The sequence below is a fragment of the Pteropus medius genome, unplaced genomic scaffold (assembly GCF_902729225.1).
Source record: "Pteropus medius unplaced genomic scaffold, Ma_sr-lr_union100, whole genome shotgun sequence".
Taxonomy (NCBI): domain Eukaryota; kingdom Metazoa; phylum Chordata; class Mammalia; order Chiroptera; family Pteropodidae; genus Pteropus; species Pteropus medius.
This window is the reverse complement of record NW_024356249.1, coordinates 19,639,431-19,655,538: the sequence shown is the minus strand read 5'-3', so window position 1 is coordinate 19,655,538 and position 16,108 is coordinate 19,639,431. Positions and strand designations below refer to the sequence as shown.

The 16,108-nt window shown below is 31.8% G+C and overlaps 1 protein-coding gene across 5 annotated transcripts in view; it reads right to left on the bottom strand.

The window, feature by feature from the left end:
* Nucleotides 1–8,294: 8,294 nt before the first annotated feature.
* Nucleotides 8,295–16,108, bottom strand: part of TFEC (transcription factor EC) — a 193,888-nt gene continuing 186,074 nt past the window's right edge. For 2 of the 5 annotated variants that reach the window (XM_039860747.1, XM_039860750.1), the window contains 2 exons: nucleotides 15,337–15,484; nucleotides 8,316–14,460 (listed from right to left, as the gene is read on the bottom strand). In XM_039860747.1, coding sequence (XP_039716681.1) covers nucleotides 14,080–14,460; nucleotides 15,337–15,484 — 529 coding nt within the window. In that variant the 3' untranslated portion in view covers nucleotides 8,316–14,079. Of the gene's footprint in view, nucleotides 14,461–15,336; nucleotides 15,485–16,108 lie in introns of all 5 variants that reach the window. The other 3 variants (XM_039860752.1, XM_039860749.1, XM_039860751.1) reach the window with 3 other exon arrangements.

Here is a 16,108-nt window from a genome sequence, read left to right as displayed (position 1 = left end):
AAATAATTTACTAAATATTTTAAGAAACCTGCTTACAGTGACTTGGAATAACGGCACTCAGCACAAACTCAGGGCAGAGCCACTTCCTTCAAGAATTCTCTCATGGTCCTCTATGTCTGGATTATTTAGGCATTCTATGTGATGCCTGTGCTTAATTATGGGTCTACTAGTTCCTATCCTCCACCAATGAGTTCTTTACAGACAGGAACTGAGGAAATCTTATTTCTGTCAAACACTGAAAGAATATAAATATAGGACACCTGACAGGAAATTGTGAGATGTTTGATAAATGGACAAATGGATAAATGAAGAAGCTACATTTTCACAGTGATCTTGTCCATTTTTCATTCAGAATTACTTGAATTTCTGTTAATATCAAGTGAGAAACTTTTTAAATGATATAAGTCATTTTCACCAATAGGAGAAAGAATCTATTCAAAATAAGGGGGATACAAAAAAGAAGTGTGAGCAAGTTCTGCTTTGTTTGAAAAGCAAAAAAGAGCTGTCTCTCTGACACCTAAATTTCCTCATGCACCAAGCTCAAGCTGAAGGAACTTAGTCCATTTGTTGTGAGTCCTAAGACATGGAAACAGGGGGTTTCAATATGTTAATAATTCTGCAATGTCCACGAAGAGCTCAGATGGAGAATCTCTTGATCTCTTGCTCCTGTCTTAAACATCAACACACGGCAATCATGCTCTGCTGCTCTGCAGATAATCGTGTCTTAATCACAAGGCCAAGTCTGCCAGAAGATTAGTTCCCTCAATTCTGGTGTATCTATTAGCATGTTTTCAACTGCCAATAACAGAAATTCCCACTCAAACTGGTTGAAATATTAAAGGACACTTTTATTTTTTAACCATAGAACTTAAAAAGATACGTGATAGGTCATGTTTCTCTGGCATTCTCAAAGCTCCTCCCTCCCCACGTATGTCAGCTTTGTCCTCAGGCTGACTTTTCACCAGATGATAAGATAGCTGCCAGCATTAATTGGTTCCACATGCTGCCCTGTTCACAAACATGGAGAGACAGCAAGCAAATCACTTTGAAAAACTATGAAACAAAAGTTCTGAGCTTCCTGAACTTTACCATCCTTGAATCAATTATGTTGCCAAGGAAAAGCCACGAGCCAGTTGTGTGCTTAAATTACCAGAGCCAATCCTGACTGCAATCCTACACTTGAAACTCAGGATGGAATCAGTTCTACTAAACGGACACAGCTACTTCCCATGGGGGAAAGGCTGGAACTTTACTGTTGAAGAAGACCCTAAATGCTTCTGCCAACTTCCAAATGTTTTAGAGTATTCTTTTGACATAGTTGTAGTAAATGCCTTCTAATACTCTTGAGTCATCTCTATCTGCAAGATATTTGGCAAAGATATTTAATATATACAAATGACTGACTCAAGAATTATTCTAGGTACCAGTGAGCTAACCATCCTACATTAATTAGTATTGTAAAGGAGAAGTGGTGCTTGATAACTTGCTTATATCTTAACTGATAATAATCTAGTCATGGTAAAATTGGGGAATAAACAGTTAAATATTGCCGAACACATAAGGCCATATCATAATTCTAGCCCACAAGGAAATCCAAACAGACATGTCCCATTATAAAATGAGTTTGGAAGATTAAGCTGTAGAAGGAAGATACGCAGGTGATATCCGCAGAACTGGAAATTCTACCTGTCTCCATACCCACATCGTCTAAACACATTCTTCCTGTTTCTTTACAGTACAGTACACTGCCATTTCTATTCCTCAGACAGGTCAAATTGTTTCCAGGTTTGGACCTTTTAAACATTTGTTCTCTCTTCTACCTGGTCTGGTCCTTGTGTAGCTTGTACACTCATAGCTTTCTGATCTCTGTCCAAATGTCACCTAATGTGTGATGCCCTCTCTGATCACATGTTCAAAGCATGTATCTCCACTTTCATCAATATTTATCATATTATCATTCTTCATAGAACTAATACTTCAGAATATTATATAATATTTTACTAATTTTTAATATTTTATTTGTTAATTGCCTATATTCCCTATTTAAATCTAAGCTAATGAAAGCTGAGTTTTGATCTTATTTACTACAACGTCCCATGTCTATAATGATGCCTAATAAAGTACCAGCATCACCTTTTGTGATGAAAAGTGCAAATAGAGTGAGAAGCTGTGATCTTGGTTATGTGGTCTAAGGTGAGTCATTCATCACTTTTATGATGAGATTTTAGATACTTACGATGTATAAATGAGCTATTGTATGGGAAATCACCTTGAAAATTAGAAAATCTTATGTACTTTAAATTCTTTCTGTAATAAGGAAGTTGTTTGACGGATGAATAAATGGATAAACAGATAGACAGGAAGAAATGCTGGAATGTGTAAGTAAAAGAAACTATGATGATGGTATGCCACCAAGTAGCTTACCTAAAAATTAAACAAATATTTATTAGGAAATAGCAATAGAGAGAAGCACCTCAACTATCCTGCTAGTACCCTAGCTATTATACAAAGGGTGCTAAAAAAAAACAAATGTAAGGGATCATACTAAATTCGTTATGCACTTTCTCATTTAATCCCTGCTAACAATATGGTGGTTATTAAATTTGTTCCCATTTTCCACATGAGGAGACTGATGCACAAAGAGATTAAGTGAATCTTCAAGGTCATGCAGCCTTTAAACTGCAGAGCAGAGACTTGAACTAACTTGTCTGACTACAAGTACTGTGGGGCTCTCAGATATTAAGAATACCTCTAATGTTAGATGTTTTCTTAGGATCTAACCTGAAAGTCTCTAAGACCTTTTGCATTCTCTTATCTGCTAAGTGAATATGATCTGTCTGGAGAAATATCTAAAGTGAGTGGGATTACTTTAAAAGAGTTGCTAATTAAAAAAAAAAAAAAAAGGAGTTGCTGATAATAGGATCTAGAGTAAAGAATACCATTCGAAAAAGCGAAAGTCATTCCTCTTTGACTTTTATGAGTAGTCAAAAAAAAAAAAAGATAGGCTTTTTACATTGAAGTTGTTCACCTTCATCTCCTCTTCTTCTTCATCTTGTTTTTTCTGTGCCACCTTTTCACCTTCTTTCGTTTTATTCTTTCTACTTCTACTCATTTTATTCTTAACCACTTTATCTTTTTGTGTGTGTTTTTGCTTTCATGATTTTGAATACCAAATCTACTATGACCAGGTTCCATCTCCTTGATGCCTTCTTTTGTGACCTATAAAAACTACCATTATACTGCACCTTCTAATAAATTGTATATTTTCCCCCTTACCACTCTAAATTGGTTGCTTTCAAAGCCCCAGCCTATACGGGTATTATGATTCTTTTCATCTTTAAGGTATAAAATCTTGAACTAATTATTTATTGTGTACACCTTCATCTACTGACAAATTCTTAGGACTAGTCACACAATAAAACTTTACAATGAAATAATTGTATCGCAAGCACTATATTAACTGCTTCTGTAGCTAGAAAGGGGTCCTACAATCTGGGTGACAGCACTCTGGTCTGAAACTAGTTGACCTGGGATTCTAATCCTAGGTCTAGTTCTATGATGGTGACAAGTTACACAGTTTCTCCTGTTTCCTGGGTATCTTGAACTATAAAGTCACAAATCCTTCTAACAGCTGGGAAAATTTCTCTCTCTCAAAGGACCCATGTGATTCAATTGTGCCCACACAGATAATCTCTCATTTTAAGATCCTTGATTTAACCACATTTGCAAAGTCTCATTTGCCATGTAAGGTACTCCCAGGCTCTAGAGATTAGGATGTGGACTCCTTGGGTGACATTATTCTGCATACCACAGGGTTCTTAAAGCTAATGTTTGTATTAGAGTGGAGATCTACTTATTTCTAAGAATCCTCAGAAAAAAATAACACAAAAAAGATTCATTTCTATTTTGTTTCTCTGCCTTTATCAGTTTTCAAGCAAGAAATTTAGAACTGTCACTGGCTGAAGGCACTTGAAAGACAAGATTGCAGAAAGAACTATGGGTGAAAGAATAGCATAGAAAAAGAAAATTGGGGCAATAAACCATTAATATGTAGCCCTCCCGCTTATGTGCTGAGGATAAGTACCAAGACCCCCAGTGGACATCTGAAACCACAAATTGTACCAAATCCTAGATATACTATACTTTTTTCCTATGATAAAATTTAATTTACAAATCAGGCACAGTAAGAGATTAACAACAATATCTAAAAAAGAACAATTATAAAAATATACTGTAATAGTTATGTTAATGTGGTCTCTCTCTAAATATTGTATTGTACACACCCTTCTTCTTGTGATAATGTGAAATGATAAAATGCCTTATTAAGTTGAGAACCTTAAATTTTTCACTTAAAGAAAGCACTTTATGGCTTCTCTTTGGCATATCTGAATTGCCAGCATTACTATTCTTGAACTTTGAGGCCATTACAAGTAAAATAAGGATTATTTGACCACAATTACTGTGATACTGCAACAGGTGATCTGATAAATGAGATGGCTACTAAGTGATTAACTGGTGGGAGCTTATACAGCATGGAGATGCTGGACAAAGGGATGATTCATTTCTGGGTGAGATGGAGCTAGCCAACCTGAGATGCATCACCTATTCAGAACAATGTGCAATTTAAAACTTTATTTCTGAAATTATTTATTTAATATTTTTGGACTACGATTGATGACATGCAAACAAAACTGCAAAAAGTGAAACATTTGTAAATAAGGGGGGACTGCTGTATAAACTTATCATGCATTTAAATTTTTTTCTTTGAATAAATAACACATTTATATGTTTCAAAATTTTTTTAAAGAATAAAAAGATATTTAGTGAAAATATTCTCATATCTGCTTCCTCTTTTAAAGTTACTAGATTTCTACATATCTGTTAATAGTTTATTTTTGCACATATAATAAATATAAGTACATATTTCTATCTTTCCTTATCACCTAAAAGACACCTTCATATATATACATATACAACTCAATTCCATATATTACTAAGTAAAACACCCTTAATGGAGAACTTTCCATATCAGAACAGAGTTCTTTTTTCCTTCATTTCTCATGTCAGGGATATAGTATTACATTTTATAGATGTCCCATAATTCTCATATAGATGAACATTCAATATACTTTCAACACCATTTATAAGATAGTCTCTTTTTTATTGATTTGTAATGCTTTCCTTTATGTTTAATTCCAATATGTATTTAGGCTTATTTCTGTCCTTTGAACTATCTGTTTATTCAGGTCCCTACATCACAGAGTTTTAATTAGTGAGACTTTAAAATATGTTTTAATCCAATAACCCTTGTCTTCTCTAAGTGCTCTTCTTTTTCAGATGTTTCTTTTTTTATTTGTTTATATTTCCTTACAAAGTTTAATATCAACTGATATTAAACTGATTTACAACTGATATCAACTGACTTACAAAAACCTATTGGTATTGATAAATTAATTTAGAGAGAATCAAAACCTTTATTATGTTAAGTCTTCCCATTCAAGAATAGAATATGCCTTTTTACTTATGCAGTTTCCTTTTCACACTAGGTTTCTTAAATAATATATGTAGAATAATAATGAAAAGAAGTAAGGTGTTATTGGGTACTGTTGGGCATTCATAGTTGGGAAAAGTTTCTTGAAAGGGGAAACTGCTAGCTGTAAGCATAGGGTTTACTATATGCTTCATACTAATAAGAAAAAAAATTGCATCCCCTGTCTGGAAAGGAAAGATGAGTAGTGTTTGAGCTATTTGAGAACAGTACCTTGATTCACAATGTCAGAGTACTTTTCCTCCACCTCCTTCTCCTCTTCCTACTCTTCCTACACACACACTGAAATACATGCTTTCTTATTCTGGGCATAGGAAAGAAAAATGAGGCAAAGTTCCTCTGACCAAGTGCCTGAATAAGTTGGGTTTTGCGTGATAAATGAGAAGATTTTAAGACTAATTACTCCAAACAGATTTAAATTTTCTGACCCCACAAAGTTACATTCCGCCTACCAAAAGCATTGATGAGCCTCCTGAATTAGTAATAGTAATCTGACAGGTTGTCTCTGCTTAAAGAACCCTCCCTTCTTTCTCTCACCTTCACATCATACACCAGTCTAGCTCCTACTCTGCTTTAAGTCTCAGTTGCCCTGAGACTTGGCCAGAGTCCCTGATTTGTGCTTCCATACCACCCTTAATTCTGCCAGCATAGCACTTAACACATTTTATTGTGAGCACGACAGGCATTGTTCTTTGGGGGATGCTTATTAACGAAACAGTAAACGAGGTAATGGTTGAATTCTAGAGTAGAAAATTTCTTTATACAGTATTCCAACATTTGCTACTATTTTTGTTTAAATAAGCCAAAAGAAGATACAAATATTTATCTCATGGCAAATGAAAGAACCGAAAAAAAATGAAAGAGATTCATTTCAATAAATGGTCACAGCCTTGAGTGAGCAACATTTTATTATCTGAAAAATTTGCTACTTTACACTTCCCTTACCTACAAATTAACCATCACTTAATCATTTATTAAGGAAATAGCGTGTTAAGCAGGACACTGTGTTAAGTAATGTGGGATATGAAGAAAGCTAAGGTATAATTTTAGCTTCCAATGCCAATCCATCTAGTAAGGAAGGTAATCTATCCATGGCTATAAAAAAAAAAAAAAAAAAAAAAAAACAAACCAGCATTACGAAGATGGCGTTTAAGAAGCAGTTAGCTGCTATAGCCAGCAGGAACCATGATGATAGTAACCATTGACTAGGGTGGTGAGGAAAAGCCTTAAAATAGGAAAATCTTGAAGTAGCTTTTTTAGATTAAAGAAGAAAAGGCCACATTAGGATAGAAGTTGCAAGGACTGACTTATCTTTATTGATTTGGGGACCTGTGTAGATAGGTAATTCATCTATATTTCAAATCTACTTTTTATATTTACCAATGAATAAGTAGAAATTTGTTAGAATGAATAAAATCTCAGTTGTTCCCTTTTTTATGTCCTTAGGAATACCAAACTGGGTTTTATACAACTATGTACTGCTTTCAACATAGAGTGATTGCAAAGTCTTGAAGGATGTTTTATAAATACATGTTCTATGTATTTATAAAAACAAGTATTTTTGAAGAGATAACCACATAACTCAAAGAATATTTTTCTCCACAGATATACACAGCATCATCTTTCACCTGTGTAAGCAAATAAATATAATTTTGGCTATAGTATTGTTTGCAGAAATTTAATTTTTTCTGAACATAGTTCTTATTCTATTATTATGCTTGAGTAATTCACACACAATGTTTCCAATACACTTTTCCTGACTTGTGAAACTTTTTAAGAAAATAGCATTTGTAGGCACCAGATGTTTTGACATAAGGAGAAGCAATATGTAAATTTTAAGCCATGCTAGGAACAATAGCCTGCAGGCACCTTTTTCTTATTACATGAATTATATACTTAACCACAATGTAGTCGATTCTATCAAAATCATCACCATCTAGAATGTTGTACTCTTGTCTTATGGCACCAATTAATGAAATTGATATCTATTTAACTTGATAGGTATCCATTACTTAACATTATTGTATTTTACCACTTAACTACCCCATTGCTAGAACTCTGCTGGTTATATTACTAACAGTTTTGGGATGGGTTTTAATATTCCTTCTAATGGTCAATAAAATCAATCCTTGTGTTATATCTAAGTGGTTTATAGCTGTGTATGGCATTTATTTTAACAAAAATATTAAAACCTGTACAATTTTGTTCTTTTCCATGTTTTTTACTAAATTCAGAATAAGGTGTGTGTGTGTGTGTGTGTGTTTGTGTGTATTTCTAATAGAAGAAATTGATAGCTTCAGATGTTCCCTAGACATAGGTTCAAACAAAGAATAACATAATAATAAGAATATGTTTTTATGTGTAGAGGTCTTTTTAATATCAAGAGATTAGAAAACGTTTTTATAAGCTCTGACAAGGGCACACGTGTCTTTATCTAAATACACCATATACTTGATTATACAATAATCAAGTATAAAATCCATTCATTCATCCATCTTTTCAGTCTAAATAGTGTCAAAAATCATCCTGACTTATTTTACCTGTATTACATTGGTTATTCCTTTCCACACAGAAGTCATTATATCGATTAGTATTTTTGGCACTGATGATGCTTTAAGAAAAATACATACAACTTTTTTAAAAAAGCAATGAACCTATATTTGAACATAGAATACCATGTTTTATAGACAACTCAGAGCTATTCTGTTTTATTAATTTTGAAGCCAGTATGTAGAAAAAATGTATAAACATGGTATTAAATATTAGAAAGTCTTAACATTTAACTGAAATCCTTAATTTCGTTATCAAGGGATATGTCTAGTCAATACCAATTAGCAGCTTTAAAATGTTTTCCATATTAAAATACATTATTCTATTTATCCTAGATTGTCTGGGGACCATCTAGTATATTAAAAGGTTTTGCAGTTTCTTAGTGATTTCACTGCTACAATTATGCCTGTTAGCAATTTTGCAACATTTTAATAAATATTTTCTATAAATCAAAACCATAGCAGCATGAAGAAGCAGATGGCAGGAGACTTTATTGTAGAATGTAACAATTATTTTCATTAATAAGGAAATATTGGATCATCATTTTCAGTATGGACTATGTAGTGAGCAGTTGTCAACTGTACAGTCTCATGGCTGTTAACTATCTTTTCAGATGATAGTTAACCCGTATTCTGCATTTTCCAGTATAGTCTATACACAAAGGCAAAATAAAAAGTATACTAAAGCATTAAATAATTCTATGCTTTCCTTTAATATAAGCAAAGAAAACATTGGCACATTTTTAAAAGTATGTGTACAAAGATTCATGTATTAGAGTACACCAGTGTTCTTCATTTTCTTAGAAAATAAGACATTATTTTGTTATTAAAAATGAAAAATAGCAATAATTATAAATTCTATAGTCTTGTTACACTAACAATGTTTTCTTGATCTAACCAATGTTAGATTAAAATTACAGAAATATTACTTCAGCTATTCATATATATAAAATGCTATTAAAGTCAAAGATTTTAAACTACATTGTTATTATTAAGATTAAATAGTTAAATTAATTTTAGCCTTGTATGCCATAACCAACAGCAATGCTATTAGACCCTTGAATTTAGTTAGCTTTTAAACTTCAGTAGCCATGTATTAAAGAATAATATAATATGTAACTTCCTGATTATACATAATTCTTTCAACAAAGTAACAGTACCCCATTTCCTTTGCATACTTTCCATTTTGTTTGTTATACATAACCACTAGCTTTAAATAACATAAAAATAAAATTTATTTCATGGGGAAAAATACAGAATTTTCAAAATAAAATGGTAGTGCAGTAATGGGAAAGGTAACACTGCAAACACAAAAGTCTTTGTTTTTTAATTCTTGAAGTCTACTGGACAAATGTAGTAAAAAGACATTTTACTGAGGATTTCATCAATAGAAAACACAAAAGAGAAATCACTTGGATGTATAGAAATACATATATAAGAAGACAAAAGTTTCTCTTTTATGTATAAAGCAGCAGATAGTAGTATTACATCATTAGAATAGTTGAATCCAGTGGAAGTTTTTTAAAATCAGAATAACTATTTTCTCATAATCTCTCATATACTCATATTTTCTATGAACCTTACAGAAAAAAAATGTAGAACAGAGAAAACTTTTAAAACTATTTTATCATTTTTGAAGTTTCTTTGTTTACAAATTAAAAATCTTACAAATGATAAAATATTGGTATATGCAATGGATAATAATTACAGAAAGGGAATATGAACATTATATCAGCAACACTAAATGTACTTAGTATTTATTAAGTAAATATAATAAAACCTTTGTCTATATAACTTACACTAACTCAAATCAACATCTTATACTTATTAACATGCAGGGCACTGGAGGGGCAAATGATGTAATTCCACATAGCATATATAGGCTATGCCATTATCAATACTAAAGCAAAATTCAATCTTTCAGGTGTTTTCAAGAACCTAGATGGTTGATCTAGTGCTGATAACACAAAAATGGTTAATTGATTCCAGTTTTCATCTACATCTTAGATATCATAAGGTTAGTATCTCAAAGCCTAGACACATTGTAAAAACATTGAAACCGTTATGCCATTTATTTATTTAAATATTGAAATTCCACAATGTTAGAACAGCAAAAAGTAGTTTCATAATACCTTGAAGTACAAGAAAATGCCAATATGACTCTATCAAGACAAAGAAAGAATGTACTCTTATTTACATTGTAAAACCTAAATTCTCCTTGACATAAAGGTAAGTGAGCATAACAAATTAAGACTTGTTGTATCTAATTTTTTTCAAGTAATAGCTATTTAATATTTTTTACAGTCATGTAAATGGATAAAAATGAATTTAAAAAGGAGGAGGGATGCTATTTCTCAATGTCCTCAGCTCATCTAGCTATTTATGACTTAGAGCTTTTGTACTGACATAAAGCTATAATCGCTGATATCATCACATTAATAAACTGAGGAAATATGGTCTGTTTATATATTCTTCAGTTATGAGAAAAGTTTGAGAACGAATACTAAAAAAATTATGAAGATCTATATCTACTTATAGGAGATCCTTGTTATTTTAAGATGCTTGAGAGTCGGAAAGGTTGCTTAATGTGAATCCATGAAAAAGCAGCCAATATTTTAATATAAAACAAGAAAAAGATTAGATGGGATATTATTGAAAAGATAACTAAAAATAATAGAAACTATTTACCTTATTTTTCACAAAGTTTTTAGCACTGTAATTATGCATTAATTTTTGAATGAACAGGCTTGGTTAATTGTATATTAACGGTCTGGTGAAAGTTAATGCTTTTTGTGACAAAATTGTTGGATAAATACATCTCCTTTACTGTTATCAGAAGGCTAATTTTTGCAAAAATATTCTAGACAATCAATTTTCCCAAGATTTACTCCTGATTCTTAATCAAATAATTTTGCTTTTGAATTTATATTTTTACTTTGATATTTATTTGTATTGATTTAAAATGTTATTGTCAGATGTTTACAATATCAAATAGTCATAGAGAAACTGATCCATCAATATGTTACATAAATATATAGCTGAAGGCATATAGATATGATGGGGTGTTTAAAAGGGGGCTATTTTATAAGTGAAATTCCTTAGTGAATAGTCTAGTGTTTGGTACACTTTCACTTTCCTATGAAACCTCACCTAACTATTGGTGTTAGGATAATGATCTTCTGATAACTAGGGCTCCCTCCTCCATCATTATATGTAACATTAACTATACACTTCGCTCTTGATAGATACATCACTACAATGCTATCTACTAAAGTAACAGACCTGTTACAATAATTCTTCGCTGGGGACCCAAGGAGATAATCAGGAGTTTCCTAAAACCTCTTGGTGCATGCAAATTTTTGACATTATACACAATTCTGTATTTTTCTGGTGAGAGGGTCTATAACTTTTGTGACACAACGCTACTCTTCACTCTGTCTTTAAAAATCCGTTATCCATTTTATAACTTCCTAATTGTTATTATAATCTGAGAGTAGCAACAAATATTAACTCCCTTTCCAGACTGCTTTTGTCCAGACTTTACCATCCTGTATCAAGTTCTTACAATTAGCTAAGACTATAAGGAATAGGTTTCAGGGCTGGATAGTAGTATTTTAACAGAATGGAAAACAATGACGAAATAATGACATTATCAGAGCAAGTCTTCTCAGAATATGAAGAAAAGAGAATAATGGATAATATGAGAAAATAAATTAGCCTCTATCTAGAATGATGTGTTTTCCATGGACCCAAAAATATATCCCTTCTCTATGATTTGCAATGTTAAATTATCAACTCTTTAGTGAAGTGGAATTTTGTTATAAAGTTAAAAGTATATAATGTTCTGAAAATTCTTACAGAAGTGTATCTTATTGCTCTTTTTCATGTGTCAGATTACAGGTGAATTTATCTATCTGGCTTTAATAACTGTTCCTGTAATTTGAGAATTATTTTTTCCATGTCAGACAATGAACACTATTTTAAATCTCCAAACTCCAAGCTAATACTGTAAGCTAAGCCTGAGATAATTATTATACCATTAAAATTGAATATTGTCTCACTTTCATCAGCATTAGTCTCAGATTTCTGATGGTGTATTTTCCACGTTAGCAATACCTAAAACCCTGAAAAATGTATCACCAAGTTAATATTCATGAAAATTACATCTTAATCATGTTAGTAATATATAGAAATATCTTAATTTTTAGGCATCTCCCTTCTAACAAAAATTCTATTTCTATTATGTCATTTCATCCTAAGTTTTCAAAGACTTTAACAACCTGTTGCCAATATTATTTTCCAGAATTCTCCAAAAAGAATCTTCTAGGGTGGCCAGATGAATGTTCTATTTCTAATGAATGTACCATACTTCCCCAACTTATTCTCATTTTTATCATCTGGTTGATATTATTCCTCTGTCTTTCCTTTCCTTCACTCAATTTATGCTTTTAAGAGAAGTTAAATCCTGCTTTTCTCATAGACTTTTGTGATTCTTCAAACTTCATTCATTTTCATTTTCTCTGACCTCTGTATTTATATCTTATGCTGCCCCATGTAGTCTTTAATTCTACATGTTGTTTATCTTTTGTCGTTGTTACTCATATAGTCTTGTTACTCCCCAAGAAGTAAGACTACATCTGGCTTATTTGTTTCACATTTTCGCAGAACCTACTAAAGTTATGCGTATTCCTCCAAAAATACTCATTGATTAAATGACCTCTTGTGGAGGGACAGCACAGAGCAAAATACTTGATAAGTCAGTTCTCAATCTTCAAACAAGTTCAAGAGAGAAAATTTGAGGAAAGCATCATAAATATAAATATTCTTAATAAATGCTAGCAAAGCTAGCAAAAATCATAGAGTATTCTAAGTATTTATGGGAGTAGAACTTTAACTCAGAGTTGAATGTAATAACAGTTTCTATTTTACAAATTATTTTCAGTTGGCAGTCCAACTTTAAATATTTTGTCATTTTTGAGCAAAACTATATCAACAACTAATTGATTTATCTCCAATATTGGACACGGTGATAAGTTTTAAATACCTGACAAATTGTCCTAGTAGCAGGATATTTATACTTCATTTGCTGAAATTGTTTACCCAACATCTTTTCTTGATGAAGAAAAGAGAATTTGGAATGTGATTTGTGATGTAGAATAGAAAATCAAAAGAATGAAGGGGAAAACAAAATACATTCTACCTGCATCGTGTTCATGTGTGTGGAGCTATGTTTGTGTGAAGGGATGAAATTCTAGTCCATATTCTTGAGGAAAGTATTTAATGTGTTCTTTTTTCTGAATAGAGCATGTCTCCATAAATATACAAAGTTGCTTTTAGAATTTGTGTAATTAGACTAAAGAAATTAGAGTCTAATTTTAGAAATCAAAGTTTTTATGTATTTTCTGTATTTTATTGTGGAAAATGCTAATGTTTATTATAGATTTACTTTTCACTTACAAGTGACAGGTAATCTGTCTTTTAATTATTTCCCCATTTAAGATTGAACATTAGACAACATGGTCACCAGACAGTGGATAAATGCAATGAACCACCAGATCTGTTGATCTTGATTCTTGAAAATAATGTTTAGTAGTTGAATAGAAAGGAGATGGAAGTGAATAACTAAGAAAAGATTTGTATATTTCATTAAGTTTACTCTTTGTAGTCTGTTAGTTCCAATAGTACATCATCAAGTAGAGAGCTATTTCTTACATTGTATCTCTTTCTGGGAAAACAAAATTTAAGTAGACTTGGACTTTGTAGTCAAAGAGGAAAAATCTTTTTTAGACCTCGATTCGTCAAAACCATACTTTTCTTCCTGCGAATTCATTCTTCTATGGTTTTTTAATCAATCAGTTGTTCACGAACAATACATTCCTTTCAGAAAAATAAAGCCAAAGCAATACATGAAACATATAACATAATTGTATAGCACCAGCATAAAATTGTTTTCTATTTGATGAATTGAGCATGTTAATTTTTTTATAACTCATCACCATCACCCGAGCTAAAACTACTTCTCCTACTGCTCTCTTTGGAAACTGCAGGGGAAGTGGCAGATAGCAGAGGATCTGTTCCAAAAGGAGATATCGTGTCATCCAGTAGCATGTCATCCAACTTTTGTTCCTCTTTCAAAGCAGCACTAAATGATAAATCTGTAAAGTGTGACAAAGGATCGGAGAAGGCCATCGCTTGATCACAGAGCTCAGGGCTTGCTCTCTGAGACAGAGTCAGGTGTTGGCAATAGTCTACTGAATTCTGCTCAAGATGAGTCTGTTGTTTGGTGACATGAGCGTCTAAATCAATTGTGCCGAGTGAAGCCAAGGTTGGTAGACCGTGAGCATGAGCCTGTATTTCTAGTTCCTGAAATTTTAAAAAAGAAATATTAAATAATGACTGAAAAAAGAATATCTCTGAAGAATAAATCAGAAATAGAACCGAAATATTAATAAGTATTCAAAATAAAGAGCAATACAAATTATAAATATTCTTGCAAATAATGGAATCTGGTATATTTCTATTGCCTGAAAAATAACCCTTAGGAAAAAGATTTTAAAAATGCTCCTCCCATTGTTTTTTAAAGAAATACATGAGATTTAATGGTCTCATAGTGACTCAGACTACAATACAGCCATCTGGAGATACTGGAAAATCTTCCATTTATTTTTCTAGATTAATTTCTCACTATAAGACCATTTCGTGGAAACAAAGTAAGTGTTTTACCTACCAAAAAACATGCTTACATAAAAAAAAAACCTCGAGAATAATGAAAACTCATACTTTGATATTTTGTGTCACATGAACAGATGAGGAGTGACAATATAAATCAGCACAATATGCCTCGAGGCAAGGAAATCCATAATAATCTTACTGAAGAAATAAAAGGGAAAGGGGAGACTTTAGTGTCCAATATTATCTATGGAAACAAATGTTTTACTTTATTGTTATTTTTTTAGGCTGAAATAATATTGTGCGTTGTTATAAAAAGTTCTATTTTCTGTATTTTACAATTAGTTGTTGTTATTCATTATATATTTGTAAAGTCATCTTGATCCTAAATTTCTAATGAAAACCAAATAGAAATAACCTAATTCATGAACTTTTAAAAGGCAATAAAATTATTTTTCAGAAAGAAAAATGAGTGTTAATAAGAAAAAAATAAACGAGACCAGTGAATAAAATTGATGATGGGTTAGTCATGTTTAAGCTATATGGTTTGTGGCAACATTCTTATAAAACCTGAATCCGGAGTAGAAGCCGCCTGTTAGCCTGCTCTAATTTCTTCTGTCTGTGTTCCAAGTCTCGGGCTCTCTGTTGTTCTTTTTGTAGCCACTTGATGTACTCCACTGATGCTTTTAGAATGGTTCCTTTGTTCCAGCGCATATCACTATAGAACGGAGAGATAACCTTTTCACAATTGTGCATGTCAGCAGAATTCATAAGAACTTACAAAATCTTTTACATTAATATGAAATAATGATTTACATGACTATTATTCACTTTTAGATATTATTGCTTCTGAATAGAAATTTTAATAGAATAGTTAAGAAGCCCTTATATAGTAAAATTAATCCCAGAATGAAAATAAGTGTCAAAAGAAAGTAATAAAGTGACTTTTTGTGGGAGAGCTAAATGCAATATCATGATTCTACCATTACAGTTTTTATATTTTTAGTGAAAATTGCTTTTATTATTAACTCCAAGATTAAAATCTATGTGCGGTATTTCTGCATTAATGAACAAGGAAATGTACATTACTGAGGACTTAAGCCTAAATTTTTTAAGATCATTTCAAATGTACCAATCTTTTAACCTACTTTCTAATAAGGTTGCTTTTATGCTTCTAAGGAAAAAAATAAGGTCCCTCCTGAATGGTGATCCTGAGTGATTGTGAAAGAAATCTGAGTTTGGCAACATCACTTTATGCAATAGAGCAAAACCTTCTAGAATTATTAGGCATTTTTTTTTGTATGAAAAAAATTAAGACTTTTTTAAAAAGCCATATTCTTAT